Source organism: Heloderma suspectum, chromosome 2 (genome assembly GCF_057233095.1).
Source record: "Heloderma suspectum isolate Gila_16-S chromosome 2, 16-S_ref, whole genome shotgun sequence".
Taxonomy (NCBI): domain Eukaryota; kingdom Metazoa; phylum Chordata; class Lepidosauria; order Squamata; family Helodermatidae; genus Heloderma; species Heloderma suspectum.
The window spans coordinates 5,181,362-5,198,041 of record NC_139459.1 but is presented as its reverse complement, the minus strand read 5'-3'; the positions used below and the strand labels follow the sequence as shown (position 1 = coordinate 5,198,041).

The 16,680-nt window shown below is 45.0% G+C and overlaps 2 protein-coding genes across 6 annotated transcripts in view; one reads left to right on the top strand and one right to left on the bottom strand.

Annotated features, from left to right (window-relative positions):
* UBAP2 (ubiquitin associated protein 2) overlaps positions 1–16,680 on the bottom strand; it is a 158,526-nt gene that overhangs the window by 15,172 nt on the left and 126,674 nt on the right. For all 5 annotated transcript variants that reach the window (XM_084832803.1, XM_084832804.1, XM_084832807.1 and 2 more), the window contains 2 exons: positions 7,019–7,097; positions 4,694–4,908 (listed from right to left, as the gene is read on the bottom strand). In XM_084832803.1, coding sequence (XP_084688929.1) covers positions 4,694–4,908; positions 7,019–7,097 — 294 coding nt within the window. The remainder of the gene's footprint in view (positions 1–4,693; positions 4,909–7,018; positions 7,098–16,680) is intronic.
* Positions 15,449–16,322, top strand: LOC146351900 (interferon type A1/A2-like). The gene is made up of 2 exons (XM_084832813.1): positions 15,449–15,851; positions 15,988–16,322. Exons 1-2 carry the CDS (start codon positions 15,526–15,528, stop codon positions 16,226–16,228), a joined length of 567 nt encoding a protein of 188 aa, XP_084688939.1. The 5' UTR covers positions 15,449–15,525; the 3' UTR covers positions 16,229–16,322.

Below are 16,680 nucleotides of genomic sequence, written 5' to 3'. Positions count from 1 at the left end.
AGCAGGACACAAATGCAACATCACCTTCCTGCCCATGTTCCCCAGTAATTGGTGTACTTAGGCTCACTGCCTCTGATACTGGAGGTAGCACATAGCCATCGGGACTAGTAGCCATTGACAGAATCTCCTCCAGGAATTTGTCCAACCCCTTTTAAAGCTATCCAGGTTGGTGGCCATCACCATGTCTTGTGGTAGCAAATGCCATAGTTTAACTATGTGCTGTGTGAAGAAGAACTTCCTTTTCTCTGTCCTGAATCTCCCACCAATCAACTTTGTGCAATGGCCCCCATTGGGGTTCTACTATTAGGACAGAGAAAGAAAAATGCTTTTTCCACACCATGCATAATTTTGTACACCTCTATCATGTCTCCCGTGACCCACCTTTTTTCCAAGCTAAACAATCCCAGCCATTGTAACCTCCTCTCACAGGGGAGATGCTCCAGCGCCTTGATCATTTTAGTTGCCCTTTTCAGCACCTTTTCCAGCTCTACAATATATTTTTTTAGGTGTGACCAGGACTGTACACAGTATTCCAAGTGTGGCCGCACCACAGATTTGTATAGGGGCAGTATGATGGTGGCAGTTTTATTCTCAATCCCTTTTCTAATTATGCCTAACATGGAGTTTGCCTTTTTTACAGCAGCCGCACACTGGATTGACATCTTCATTGAGCTGTCCACCAGAACCCCAAGATCTCTTTCCTGGTCAGTCACTGCTAGCTCAGTTCCCATCAGGCTGTTCTTGAAGTTGGGATTTTTTGCCCCAATGTGCATCACTTTACACTTGCTTACATTGAACCACATCTGCCATTTAGATGCCCATTCTCCCAGTTTGGAGAGATCCTTTTGGAGCTCTTCACAATCCCGTTTTGTTTTAACCACCCTAAATAATTTGGTGTCATCTGCAAACTTGGCCACTTCACTGCTCACTCTTAATTCCAGACAATTTATGAACAGGTTGAAAAGCACTGGTCCTAATACAGATCTCTGTGGGACCCCACTATTTACTTCCCTCCATTGGGAGAATTTACCATTTATTCCAGAGTCCCAATGGGTGGGCAGTTCCCAGGTCCAGGAATTGGGGTGTTTGCCTGTTCTGGATGGGAGTGCACTCCCTCTGAAGGAGCAGATACATAGTTTGGTGATGCTTCTGGACTCATCTTTGTCCCTGGAGGCCCAGGTGACCTCAGTGGCCTGGAGCACCTATTAGGGGCAGCCTAGCCGTGGTGATCCATACACTGGTAACCCTGTCCTTGTGGATGGTTGGGAGCGCTAACTAGTGCGGAATGCAGCAGCTGGGATGCTCACTGGGACACCCAGCTGTGTTCACATAACACCTATGTTAAAAGAACTGCACTGGCTGCCTATTGGCTACCAAGCCATGTTCAAGGTTATGTTGACATACAAAGCCCTAAACAACTTGGGAGCAGGATATCTAGCAGACCTCTTTCCCCTATACGTATATGCACCCAGCCGACCCTTATGATCTTCAGAGGAGACCTAGCTGATCATTCTGCGACCAGCAGAAAGTCACCATGTAATATCTTGAAGATGGGCCTTCTCAGTGGCGGCAACCACCCCCTGGAAAACCCTCGCCCATACAGTTCAGGAGGCAGAAAACGCATGTTTCAGATGCCTCCTGAAAATGCATGTGTCCACCCAGGCTTTCTCTGGCTTGTAAGTAAGTGCAATTAATCATATGCCGCTCCGTCTAACTGTTCCTTGTATTGTTTCGTATTGTAGTAGGAGTTGGAATTGTTTTGAACAGTGTATTTAACTGTGATTTTTAATACTTATATGTGAACCGCTTAGGGATTTTATTGTATTAAGTGGTACATAAGTATTAATAATAAATAAATAATCTTTTGAGGCTTAACTGTGCTGGTAGAGTAGAAATGTAGAGATGGCTACTGAAAATGTAATGTGACTGGAGCGCAAGATGATAAACTAGGAAGTGCTTCTGCCTCTTGCCTACACTCAAGCTCCTCTGAAGTCAGTCGGTGATGATCTTTCCTAAGGAGTCCCAGATGTTGTAACCTTTCCTGTAACCTGGAGTTGCTCCAGCCCCTTGAAGAGCTTCACTGCCCTTTTCTGCACATTTTCCAATGCTACAATATCCTTTTTATATGCAGTTACTAGATCCGTACACAGTATTCCAAGTATGGTCACACCATAGAATACGTATTTATTTCAGGTGTTTGGTGAGAACCATCCACATGGCAGCAGTGTGGAATTTACTGCCTCCCCTCACAAAACCTAATAAAAAATTAGAGCTTTCCCAAGAACATGAATCCAATAATGCCAGTCTCCAAGAAATATTTTCATCTTCTCTTCCTTTTTCACCTAGACTGTATGAACTGACAATCTACCTCAAACAGATTTCATTTGCATTTTATGGACCTGTCTAGAGCTGCTTTTCTTACAGAGCTTCCAGGGAAAGGCAGGTATTTTGTCCACCAAAGCACCCTCATATTACCCACAGGGAACAGCCATGGGTAGTTCATTTTAGATAACAACAATATGTTGGGATCTGAAGGAAGATTGTGTGCACACCCCAAAGTCCTTCCTCAGTCCGCTTTGCCTGGTCATATGCAGGGACCAGTAGTGAAGGGGATATACGTCATTTTGACAGCGAAATGTTAAACAAACATGGGTTGAAGCTACGGGAATTTGAGAAAAGTTACAAAACCCAAGATTCAAAGTCAAATCATTGGATCCTTGACATGTGAAGTCCCTTACAGTGTGTGCTTGCAAAACCTATCTTAGATTAATATTAATTGGCCAATTAATACTTCCAACATATACATGTGCATTTAGTGTGCCTGTTTAAGATGTAAACATTCTAAAAAGACATAATCTCCTGACCCCTCCAGATAGTTTATGAGACATCTTGTAGGCAATGATTTGCCACTGGTGCCTACCCAGTTACATCCATTAACTTTATGGTGATGAGTGGCTCCAGAGGCTCACGTCTCCCTTGTCTCTGGCATGTAACCTTTTGCTGCCTCCCCAACCCCACCCCACCGCCACCAAGTACAGCTTCAGGGTGAACAAAAGGTGAAAATCCACAGAGACAGCCTACAAGGCTGATTAAATGACCAGAACGTGCTCCCAGCTTCCAGACGCCCTACGCCCTAAGTGCACAGCTCAAGCTGGCCGCACGTCTGGCCGTGCACACTAGGAAGGACATACACACAAACACACACACATATATATCCCCAGAACTTTGGATTCAGTAATATTGATTGAGTGCAACACTCCCTGAAATTAAAAGAGTCCTTGCAGCAGCTCTCTGATCATTCAGTGCTTTATTTTCCTGCAACAACAAAACTAAACTCTTTCTAGTATCTGCAATTCATATACTTCTTCTGATCTTACTCTTATTTCTAGTCCATTTTAGACCTGCTAGATACGCCTCACACCAGCAGGCTTGCTCGTCCAGCAATTCCTATAGTCTCCTCTTAAAAAAAGAAAAGAAAGAAAAGAAAAAGACTCTGCCCTCTACTTCTCCTTAGTAGAGAAGTTTCTTATCCCCTAACCAAATGCTGGCTTTCAACTGGTGGATCACAATCCAGTACTGGGTGCACCTTGGTCTTCAGCAGGCTGCACCCATGGCAACGCCACCATTTCCGTTGTTGTTGTAGAAGTTTTGAAAAAAGAAAGGGGGAGAGAAAAAAAGGAAAATGAGGAGGAGGAACAGAGATAGAGGACGGACGGACGGACGGATGGACAGACAGACAGACAGAGGATGTCACGTTTGAAGTTAGGAGAGCAAGGCAGGCTCCGGGTCTGAACAAGCTGGTGACTCCTGACCCAGGAGATCTGGCCGACTTTCCTGGCTGAGACATACGTCCTCAGGCTCATGTGCACACATGGCGACATGCTTCCGCAAACCATCACAGTTCGCCTGCTGAATTTATTTATTTAAAACATTTCTTGGCTGACTTTCAGGTAGGAGCCCTCCCAGGCAACATACAACAGTAAAACTCACGTAATAAAAACCAAGAACAGTAAAAACAGCAACAGCAGCAAAGATCCTAAAGCAGCAAAACAACAAACATCAGCATAAAACAAAAGCTACAACACACAACTGCAGCTACAACCCAGCCCAATAAAACATAACCAGGGGAAGGCCAGAGTAAAGTAGCAAGTTTTCAGGGCCTTCCTAAAGGCCTGCAATGATGAGGCCTGGCTCTTGGCAGGGCTACCCTTCACCCCACGCAGGCGATAATCTAGACAACAACATAGCACAATCAGAGAGCATGTGCACTGCAGAAAAGCAGCTGCACAGCAAATAGCTCCAGGGGACGTAGCCACATGCTCCAGGAGAAAACAAAAAGGACCTACTTGACCAGGAAACTGGGATGGGGGCGTTGGGGGTGGAGAGAACAGGAATCCTTCCAGACTTCACAAACATGGGAACACAACCCACCCACAGTAAGAAAGGAAGGAAGGAACTGTTATGGGGTGAACCTTCACACAACCGCATCTGCTGCCTCCCAAATCACACTGCTATGAAGGATGCAATCCCCCACCCCCCACCCCGGTCCTCATAATCCCTCTTTGCCTTGTAATTCCCATCTGATGGAGGATCCTCCCCATGGAATCCCCGAGAATGTTGCGTCGTGGAAAAAACAGCTCTAAAGGCCTCCCAGCAGAGCCCAAGCGCAGTGTTGGTGGCTCCGGAGACTTACAAACATGGCAGGCCCATACTGGAATGCGCTGGGGACTCCTGGCATGCCAGCATAATAGGGCAACCCAGTGTAGCTGTACCCTGGCGGTAGCGTGGCATTGAGGAAGGTCTGTTGAGCTGTGTGGTGCGTCTGTGCCTGGTTCTGCTGTGCCTGAGCCAGGGTGGTAGCAGGTGCAGGAGAGGCAGAATCTCCACGGCCAAATTTTGTTACATCACCTGGTGGGGGGAGAAAGCACCACGAAAGAACATCAGGAATCATGTGGCTTTCTTCTACACTCGAGGATCTGGGCAGACATTGCAGCTCTGGAGACTCCCAAGCCCAACTGATGAGGCTGGACTTCAAGACCCAAGTCTACTTGGCAGTATTATTCCTTTCCCCTCCCTCCATCACTCAGTCCACAGTACCTTCTAACTGCCAGAGACAGCCCCCTGCAAATTGATGGCTGGTCCAACTAGCCTCATCCTAGCCTCCTCCAAATCTGGAAAGTGCATGCAGTTCATACCAGGGGCTGTGTGTAGGGCCTTGCCTGTCTCACATGCCCTCCCCCTTGAAGTTAAAAGGCTCCCATCTGCTCTGCTTGGACCCTTCCCATTGCAAAGGAGCTGTGCCTTGAGCTCAGAACAGGACCAGCTCTAGAGAGAACCTAGGAATCCTGACTCTGGACCATTTGTAACCACTCATGTTTCCTGGAGATCTGAAAGCGGAGGCACGCAGATTACAGGGGCAAGTACATTCCACTCTTATATCTGAAGAGTTTTATTTGTAGAGTGAGAAAAGGGAAAGTGTTAAGGGCAAGAACTAGCCACCAGCAGAGAAGCCAAGCCCCTCTGCTTCTGCCTCCACACCTAGAGTAGCAGCTCATGTAAGAAGTCCTCCTCTGAACATGCATTACTTCTGCTGCATCTCTGCCTAAGCAGTGACAATGGCGCAACCGCTTGTAATCCACTGCATTGCCTCCCTCCAGTGCAGGCTGAGCAAAAGGAGGAAGCACCAGGGAAGTGTACCCCCGTTACAGCAGGAAGCCTCCTCTTCTATAGTGGTCCTTTGGCTTACAGGAGCCCTTGGCTAATCCATTTGTTTCTCCTGACACACTAGCAGCTCCTCACGTTTCAGATATTACTGCTTTAACTCCTAGGCAACCTTGCCAAGAGGCAATCACCTATCCTTGAGCCTTAGCCTCTAGGAGGATGAACTGGAGGACCAGTTCTCATAAAAACAGCAGATGATGACAACATGGGCATGGTGTCTTGTTTGTACTATTTGGACTACTGAGGGGCAGGGGGGTCACATGATGCTCTCCCATAGAAAACAAACAAAATTCCTTGCATATAGAAAGCTAACACATCAGGGCAAAAGCTAGAGTAGAGACCCAAGATTAAATGGGCTCTCACCCAAGTCTGCACAGATAGTACAGAACTTTCTGTAACAGCTGTATTATAAGGGATAGATTTCTCAGAAGCAAAAACTACTGATCAGCAGTGGATTAATACAACTCCTTAATTCATGCCTAGTCACAGGAAGAGAGTACATTTCTACAAGACTATCTAATATCCACATTTTCAGGGACTTTAACTCAAATTAAATTGGATTTTCCTATTTTAGGTACCAGGCTACTTGTATTTGTAAACATGTGGACAAAACTGAAAACATTCCTTACTGCTCTTGTAGAAGTCACATTAGTGGCCCCAAGTCATTCCATCTTAACAGTGTAAGAAAAAAATTATGAAAGCCTGGAAGGCCTTCTCAGTAGAGGTCCTAACACTGAATTCCTGCTGGGTGGAGATGGGCGAGCCCAGCCTTTTTTACTTCCAGGAGACAAGCCCTTAGTAATGTTTAACTGCATTTATTAAACAGAAGACTTCTGTTATGTGTTATATTGGACCTTCACTTTGTTTTAGTGCTGCTTAAACCACCCTGAGCTGAACATAACAACAGCTTGACTGGATCAGACCAAAATGCTCTTCTGTTCTCACAACAGCCAGACAGATTCTTTTTATTTTTTTATTTTATTTATTAAATTTGTTAATTGCCCATCTGGCTGGTCACCCAGCCACTCTGGGCGATGTACAACAACAAAACAGTTAAAACAATAAAATTCTACATTAAAAACATCATAAAAATTTTTGGGAAGCTCACAAACCAGGGTATGAAAGCAGCAGCCACCAACCACAAAAACAAATAAACTAACACTATATATTTAAGCAACAAGTCTGCAGTATGGTCACTGGAGATGCACTGGGTTACAGTTCTGAAAGACAGATCCAGCAATCCCAACAGCCACAGTGAGCTAAGCATCACTTTCTCCTTTTGGTACCAACAACTCACCTGAGTAAGGGTTGTTAGCAAGGCTTCCTTCTCTGCCCGTCAAGGTTGCAGGAGCAGGGAATGTAATTCCATAGTAATCCTGAAGGAAGGTAAACATCAAAACCATTCAGACTTAGATCCACAATGAAGCCAGCTAACATCACTCAATACAGCCTTGTGCTCATATAACCAGCAAGAAATGGCAGAAGAACACATAAGGAAAATAAAAATCCCTTCATTCTATGTTGCTCACATCCTTAACCGGCTCATGTTATACCAAAAGTTGGCTGCTGCATGACATGATCAAAGCAACTTTTCCACCAAAGATCAGATATCACACAAAATTTAGGACGTAAGCTTAGCAGACTCATTGGATAAATGCACAGAAAATGTATAGAAAAGTGGAGTTTAAGTCAGTGAAATATAAAATTTTATAAAATGTTTGTTTTACTATGCAACAGCTACTACTGCCGAATAAAAAAGAAAAAGCAAGCAGTGTAGCTATAGTTTGGTACATGTCTGCTGGTCTGTCAGTTCAATAAGAAGCCATGGTTTGAAGTGGGTTTGCAAAACTATGGTTTGATGTGAAGGTTGACAAAGCTAAGTTACTGCCATCACTCCATCTCTGAAGCTCCCTCTACCAGAGAAATAGGAACGCTGGTGAGCAGGGGGAGAAGAAAAGCGGTCAAGCAGCTTTAAGCCACACATTCCAACTCTAGGTTTGGAAGCTCAAACCAGGTTTGGATTTTATGCTATGGGCTGTGCAAATGATGATTTGGTGAGGTGAGGTATCTGACTAGTCTCCATTTCCTTTTAGCTTTTCTTCCTACCTCACTGGCATGATCTTTAAAAGGGATACCAGAGCAATAAACCAGGAATTAATCTCCACAGAAATTCCCCATGTCTTCATATTTTTGGTTGTTTCAACACAGCATTTGAAGGAACCACACTTCCTCACTCAGGCCCCACCTTCCATGCCCATATTTGGGGTGGCCCTTTGAATTTCTGGCTTCTGCCCACTTTTGCTTTCACTATCTCAGGTAGGCTGGAAAACCTAGCTTTCTAGTTTCCAAACCCAGGAAAGATGACTGAGAGCTAAGCAAGCAGTCCTGAAGAGGAAATGTTGATACAATCCACTGCAATATAGAAAAGCAAAAGTGTTTAACTGGATAGTGACTACATAATTGTTTATGTGTTGTTGCTTTAACATATTCAGATGATAAGAGGGGTGAAAAACAACTCTTTTACAGGCTGGAGGTTAGCACAAAAATCCAACATTATTGCCATTTTTGTATGAGTCACTAAATGACTTTAGCATTTAAAAAAAAAGAATATCTGTGGTTTTTTGCTCATTTAAGATTGCCATTGGCCAGTTTTAAGCTTGTCGGATTTTTTTTCTTTAACTTAGCTCAGCCCCAAGGCTATGAAACTGATACCAAAGTTAAGATAAACATTTTTAAAATGAAGTCTTTTTCCAAACTGGCATTCTGATGGCTGCATCATATAGACTTGAATACTATAATGAAATAATGCAACGAGATTCAAGCTGGGTTTTTTTGAGATGCTAAAAAAAACAAGTTCACTAGCTCAAACAGAAACTGATATGTTGCGATATATTCCCGGGGAATATGGGGGTAAATGTCTTAACAGCCCTAAATGCTGAGGAGTGCTATGTGTTCTTACTTAATTCCAGGTTCTGGTTCTGCTCTTCACTTCACAGGGTAACCCTCTGCTCCTGTCTTCTAGCAAGTCTCAATTTGGGGTCACAGTATGCTGTAACTTCTCTGGGGGTGAGGGGACTTTGACCATATGCCCTGACCTTCAAGATGAGGCAGGTTTTAAATAAATGTAATAACCTGTAACAAGGACAAAGGCTGGGATACAGTTTGCCCGTAACACACTGGTCTTTGTCTCCAATTAGAAATTGGCTTTCTAGTGACCTTAGTGTTATTTAGTGCCCATACAGTTGGTAAGTCAAGTAGCTTAGGACTTTAGGAAAGGAGTTCTAGAAGCTCTGATGGGATGTGACACCTAGGTGGCTTCTTGCTGTGCTAACACAAGAATCTAGGCTAGATTGATTTGTCAGTATGGAAGCTGGTGTGCAGGGGCACTGGGATAAAAAGCTCTTTTACTTAACCGGTGCAAGGGAGAGGTAGGTGAAGCCACGATTATCTCATCCCTCCTCCTAAATCTGCTGGACCAGCATTAGCCCCATCAGCAGCCGTAAGGTTTAAAAATGTTTGACAGCATGCCCCCCCCTTTCTCTCCTGGCACAATCTTTGTCCATCCACCCTTCAGTTCCTTCAGGAGCAGCCTTCCCCAGCTTGGTGTGTTGGGCTACAATTCCCATTGTCCCCAACTAGCATGGTCCTTGGCTGGCATAATGGGGGTTGTAGTCCAACACATCTGGAGATGGAGAGCAACAACATGGTATGAAGGCACTTTGCAAGCCCAAGAAGATTGTTCCTGGCTGCTACCCCAATTACCCCTCCCGCAAATCTGATTCTAGACCTATGAAACGGCCTTGGTCGCCTTGGTAGATGATATGAGGAGGGCTCTGGATAGGGGTGAATGCTCCTTCCTTGTTCTCCTCAACCTCTCAGCGGCTTTCGATACCGTTGACCACGGTATCCTCCTGGACCGCCTGGAGGGGTTGGGCATTGGGGACACCGTATTGCGGTGGTTCCGGTCCTTCCTCTCCGGCAGGTACCAGAGGGTAGCACTGGGAGAGGAGGTTTCGGACCCATGGCCACTTACTTGTGGGGTGCCACAGGGTTCCATCCTCTCCCCGATGCTATTTAACATCTATGTGAAGCCGCTGGGGGCTATCATCAGGAGGTTTGGGGTGCAGTGTCATCAATATGCGGATGACATGCAGCTCTACCTCTCGTTTAAATCTTCACCAAGGTTGGCCGTAGAATCCCTGTCCAAATGTCTGGAGACAGTGAGTAGCTGGATGGGGAGGAATAGGCTGAAGCTGAACCCTGACAAGACAGAGGTACTTTTGGTGGGAGACAAGAGGAGGCTGGGGGATGTTGACCTGGTGTTGAATGGGGTACGGCTACCCTTGAAAGACCAGGTCCACAGCCTGGGGGTCATTTTGGACTCCCAGCTGTCCATGGAGGCTCAGGTGTCAGCTGTGAGCCGGACAGCACTGTATCAACTCCATCTGATACGGCGGCTGCGGCCCTTCCTTCCCAACCATCTGCTCCCATCGGTTCCTTCCCATCGCCCTGGTCTCCTCTCGTTTAGACTACTGTAATGCGCTCTATGTGGGGTTACCCTTGAAGACGGTTCGTAAACTGCAGCTGGTACAGAACGCGGCAGCTCGCCTGATTAAAGGCAGCTGCCGGCGAGATCACATCACTCCAGTGCTGAAGGGGTTGCACTGGTTACCAGTTGTTTTCTGGGCCAAATTCAAGGTGTTGGTTTTGACCTTTAAAACCCTATATGGTTCCGGCCCAGCCTATCTTAAGGAGCGCCTCCAGCAGCACCAGACAGGCCGCTTAACAAGATCAGCCTCGGATGGCCTTCTCTCTGTCCCATCAGCCAGGACAGCTAGACTGGTGGGGACGAGGGAGAGGGCCTTTTCTGTGGTGGCCCCCACTCTGTGGAACTCCCTCCCTAGGGAACTCCGCCATGCCCCCTCTTTAATGAGCTTCCGTCGTGCATTAAAAACGCTGTTGTTCAGGCAGGCATTTGGGGTGGGTTAGGGTATTTTAGAAAATGTTTTTATTGTATGTTGTACATCGCCCAGGGTGGCTGGGTGACCAGCCAGATGGGCGATTAATAAATTTAATAATAAATAAATAAATAAATATGCACAGGTCAACTTCCTGCCCGTGCACAGCTTTGAGTTGGAATCATAGAATAGTAGGGTTGGAAGGGGCCTACAAGGCCATCGAGTCCAATCCCCTGCTCATTGCAGGAATCCAAGCCAGAGCATCCCTGACAAGTGGCTGTCCAGCCTCATCTTGAATGCCTCCAGTGTGGGAGAGCCCACCACCTCCCTAGGGAATTGGTTCCATTGTCGTATTGCTCTAACAGTCAGGAAGTTTTTCCTGATGGTCAGCCAGAATCTGGCTACCTGTCACTTGAGCCCATTATTCCACGTCCTGCACCCTGGGATGATCAAGAAGAGATCCTGGCCTTACTGTCTGGGACAACCTTTCAAGTACTTGAAGAGTGCGATCATAACTCCCCTCCACCTTCTCTTCTCAAGGCTAAACATGCCCAGTTCTTTCAGTCTCTCCTCATAGGGCTTTGTTTCCAGTCCCCTGATCATCTTTGTTGCCTCCTCTGAACCCTCTCCAGCTTGTCTGCATCCTTCTTAAAATGTGGTGCCCAGAACTGGACACAGTACTCCAGATGAGGCCTAATCAGTGCTGAGTAGAGGGGAACTAGTACTTCCTGCGATTTGGAAGCAATGCTTCTATTAATGCAGTCCAAAAGAGCAATGGCTTTTGCAGCCACATCACATGGCTGGCTCATCTTCAGCTTGTGATCTACAACAATTCCAAGATCCTTCTCGCTTGTAGTGTTGTTGAGCCACATATCCCCCATCTTGTAACTGTGCATTTGGTTTCTTTTTCCTAGGTACAGAACTTGGCATTTATCGCTATTCAATGTCATTCTCTTGTTTTCTGCCCAGCGCTCCAGTCTATCAAAATCACTTTGAATTTTGTTTCTATCTTCCAAATTATTAGCTATCCCGCCCAATTTTGTGTCATTTGCAAATCTGATCAGCATTCCCTGCACCTCCTCCTCCAAGTCATTCATAAAAATGTTGAAGAGCACTGGGCCCAGGACTGAGCCTGTGGTACCCCACTCATTACCTCTCCCCAGTTTGAGAAGGTCCCATTGAGAAGCACTCTTTGAGTCCGATTCTGTAGCCAACTGTGGATCCACCGGATCGTTGTTTCATCTAGCCCACTTTGAGCTGGTTTGCTCATCAGGAGATCATGGGGCACTTTGTCGAAAGCTTTGCTGAAGTCAAGGTATATGATGTCTACAGCATTCCCACAGTCCACAAGGGAGTTTACTTGATCCAAAAATGAGATCAGAATTGTCTGGCAGGATTTGTTCTTGACAAATCCATGTTGGCTTCGAGTAATCACGGCATTGTTGTCAAGGTGCTTACAGATGGATTGCTTTATCAACTGCTCCAGAATTTTCCCAGGGATTGATGTCAGACTGACTGGTCTGTAGTTCCCAGGTTCCTCCTTTTTGCCCTTTTTGAAGACAGGGCCAACATTAGCCCTCCTCCAGTCATCTGGCACTTCACCCGTCCTCCATGATTTCTCAAACATAATTGACAGTGGTTCTGAGAGTTCTTCTGCCAGTTCCTATATTACTCTAGGATGCAGTTCATCTGGCCCTGGAGTTTTGAACTCATTCAAAGTCATTAGGTGTTCCTTGACCATATGCCTATCAACCTCAAGCTGCAATCCTGCCCCTTCAGCCTGTACTTCGCCTTCGCCAGGGAGGTCATAGACCCTCTTTTGGAGGAAGACTGAGCCAAAGTAGGAATTGAGCACCTCTGCCTTTTCTTTGTCATCTGTTATCATTTTGCCATCCTTATTTAATAGCTGAACAACCATTTCTTTCCTCTGTCTTTTACTATGCACGTGGCTGAAGAAAGCCTTTTTGTTGCTTTTAGCATCCCTCGCTAACCTCAACTCGTTCTCAGCTTTAGCCTTCCTGACGCCATCCCTGCAATTCTGTGCTACCTGCTTGTACTCTTCCATTGTTGCTTGGCCTTCTTTCCACTTCCTATATGTGTGCTTTTTTGTTTTCAGGTCATCTCTAAGCTTTTTGTCAAGCCACATTGGCTTCTTCTGTTGTCTGCCACCTTTTCTTCTTGTTGGCATTGTTTGTAATTGTGCCTTGCGAATTTCCTTTTTTACAAATTCCCACCCATCTTGGACTCCTTTTCTCGTTAGCGTCTCTTGCCATGGGACCTTACTGATCATTGTTCTGAGTTTAGTAAAATCAGCTTTCCTAAAATCCAAGGTACGCGTTTGGCTACACTCGGCTTTTGCTTCCCTTAGAACCAAGAACTCAAGTATAACGTTTGCTTTCCCCCAGAGTTCCTGTAACTGCTACTTTACCCACTAAGTCATCTCTGTTGGTTAGGATCTAGTCAACAATAGCCAATCCTTTAGTTCCTTCCTCTACTTTCTGTAGGAGGAAGTTATCCACCACACAGGTCAGGAATTTCTTGGAGGGGCCATGTTTTGCAGGATTTGTCTCCCAACACATATTGGGGAAATTGAAGTCCCCCATTACTACTACATCATGCTTCCTTGAAACATTGGCTATTTGCTTTTCAAAAGTTTCATCCTCGTCTTCTCCTTAACTAGGTGGCTGGTAGTAGACTCCGACCACCAGGTTCCTTTTATTTTTTGCTCCATTTAGTTTGATCCAGATGCTCTCGATGGGGCTACCAAGCTCATCCTCCTGTATTTCTGTGCAGAGATATGTATTTTTCACATACAGTGCAACCCCACCTCCCTTTCTGTTCCTCCTGTTCTTTTTGAACAAGTTATATCCCTCAATTGCTGTATTCCAGTCATGAGAGTCATCCCACCAAGTCTCAGTTATACCTATCAAGTTATAATTTCCCTCCTGTATTAAGAGTTCAAGTTCATTCTGTTTGTTTCCCATACTCTGGGCATTAGTATACAGACATCGAAGACCGTGTGCTTCATAGTCTGGCTTTCTTCCTACATGTTTCTGAAGACTATTATTAGGCGCTATTAGAGCTGTTCTCTCCGTTGCGGTACATGAGCCTTCATCCATTGTTACCCCCAACTTTACATCTCCCTTCCCCGCAGGATTCACTTTAAAGCCCTCCTGATGAAGTTCTTCATGCTGTGGCCAAACACGTTCTTCCCATCCTTTGTGAGGTGCAACCCGTCCCTTGCCAACAGCCCATCTTCCAGGAAGTAAAGGCCATGGTCCCAGAATCCAAACCTCTTGCGCCAGCATCACCTTCTTAGCTAGTCATTCACCTGGAGTATTTTTCATTCCCTTTCTATCCCTCTTCTATAACTACTGGAAGGATGGATGAGAAGACTTGCCATGCGCTATAACACCAACTTCTGTCAGGAAGTAGAATGAATGTCCCAGCTTTTGATTGTTTGGTATTTAGAGTGTCCTATTTTCAGATCTCTTCTAGTAATCGGTCTATTTTGTACTCTGTGGCAAATTCTACTTTCTGGGTAGGCTGGAAGTACCTTAACCATTTTGGAGTACAATGTTTGGCAGGCATTAAAGACAGTCCCTTATTGATGGAACACCCTCCCAAGCAATAAACATTTGGCCCCATTCATATTGACTTTGGAATAGGCCTTGTAAAACCATTTTAAGCTACTTTCAGTGGAGAGGCTGAGCTATTTTATTATTATCATTATTATTATTATTATTATTTAATGGTTTATAGTGTTGCTAATTTTTAAATGGCTTCTTCTAAGTCTTTGCCATGAAAGGCACAGAGGATTTTAAAATTAAAATCCCCACCCCAATTTTGGGAGACTTAAAAATCTCTATCAAACTTCTATAGTAATCAGCATTGTCTCATGCTACATGTGTACCAAAGTTTAGCTTGAATGGTGTAACCATTTGAAGGCATGACAAGTTCTTCATTTTGAGCATGAGGGGTACAAAATGTCCCATTTTCAGATTTTTCTAGCTGTTAGTATGACTTGAGATTACATAACATCCATTTTCAGGGTTCTAGCAAACACATAGGTTCTCTGACTATTTCAATAACCATGTCCCATCCAAGCATTGTTTTTATTTATATTGTATGTTTAATGAAAACAATGAAGGTATCATTAATCCATCTAGCCCAGGGTTGTCTGTTCTGACTGGATGTGGCTCTCGAAGGTCTGAGGCACAAATCTTTCCCAATCCTGCTACCTGAGATCCCTTGCTCTGATGTGTCGATTTGGTCAGGAAAAGTGCTACAAAATTTATTTACACACTCACATACACAATTAGATTAGCATGCATGTCTGTCTGTCTGTCTATCTGCCAATCTGTTCTGGCCTCCAGGGCTACACACACACAGTTGGGGGGGGGGGTGTATGTGTGTTTAATAGCCCTGGGGGCCAGAACAGGTTAGCAGTGACCCCAAAGCCAAGAGGAACAAACCCGCTTCTTTGACTTGCAAGACCAACGTGTACAGGTGGCTGGAACTACATGCAAAGGACCTGGCAACAATTGGCAGTGGGTGATGGTTCAATGTGAAATTGGGAGGGGGGCAGGGAAGAATGCAAACTATCTTCCATAGAAAGAAAGCTGAAAACTGCCTTAAAAACCTGAGAATCAGTACCACACAAGAAGTTACATGATTTAAACATTTCTGGCTGGCAAGCAGAAAGCGAAAATGAAACCAGGGGAATTTTGGAGGACCAGATAAGTGATGAAAGGAAACATGTCCTACAAAATAAATAGAGGGAGATGGAAGACCAGCACATCTGAATGCTGGGAGATGGGCAGAGACTACCTGAGGCTCAATCATCATGGTACGCAAAATATATGGGTACACAGAGCTCACGTGCCTAGTGGTGCTGTTATCTGCTCAGGTCACAGCACTGGACTGTAACTTTCTAAAGCTCCAACAACAAAAGTTTAACTTGCATAGCCTGGAACTGCTGAAAGAGATGATAATGAAGTCCCCTTCAGAATGCCTGGAAAATATGACTGCATTCAATTTTCCTGTGAAGATCCTAGAAATACATCAGCCACAGCTTGCCACAAAAGCAGTCCACGGAATACTTCACGGATTCTTTGGCATCTTAAGCAGTGATCTTCAGCAGACCAGCTGGGCAGCTGCACTCAGAAAGAGGTCAGTCTTTACCCTCCACAACGCAGGTTTCTGTTGTAGGGGAGGGAGAGTGGGGGATCCTGCATCAAGGCAAGGTGGGTGGAGAAAGACTTATGACTGTTCCTCCCTTCACACACACACTCTTCTATGATTACAGATTCCTCAATATGCTCTATGCACAAATTGAATGTATTGAGAGGTGCCTTGTAGAAGGAAAAATGACACTGAGAAGAAAAGAGGAATGGAAAAATAAGTTGAGATTGAAGAAATATTTTCAGAGGATCAGAATTTTCCTCAAAGAAAAGGGACACAGTATGTGCACTTGGGAGAGTGTAAGACTGGAAGTCTGGACAAGTTTCCTGTACACTGACATACTGACAAAGAGAATGAACAGCTAGGTTAAGATTTGAACGCAGCAGGACTGGAAAGCTGCAGGATGGAGCAATGAACATGGAAATCCAGCCTACCTACCACCAACCTGCGCCCACAGAACTTCCTGCAGAAACTTATTTTATCTTTGTGTGTGTGTGTTCATCTGCATGTGTTTTTTTTTATCTTTGTGTTTATTTATTTATTTGTTTGTTTGTTATAAAGTTTTTATACTTTTAAACTATGTAGTACACAAGGGAGATTTTTATATGTCATATATAGACAAACAATTAAAAAAACCAAACCTGCAAATGCAGCAAAGAAACCGAACAACCCTCCAATGCACAAATTCACATACTGCAGAAGAAGGCATTATTTTATTTGTAAGTCAGAATGTCTTCATGTCTGTGTGCACACACATCCGGGGTCACTGAAGGTAGGCGGTGTCTGAGGCCCCCTCACAGCCCAGTCACCCGACCAG

Excerpts from the sequence above, each read along its gene's own strand:
- LOC146351900 (XM_084832813.1), top strand. The coding sequence starts at position 15,526 with ATGGTACGCAAAATATATGGGTACACAGAGCTCACGTGCCTAGTGGTG. Across the intron at positions 15,852-15,987 it reads GCAGCTGCACTCAGAAAGAG|ATTCCTCAATATGCTCTATG; the intron begins GTCAGTCTTTAC and ends CTATGATTACAG.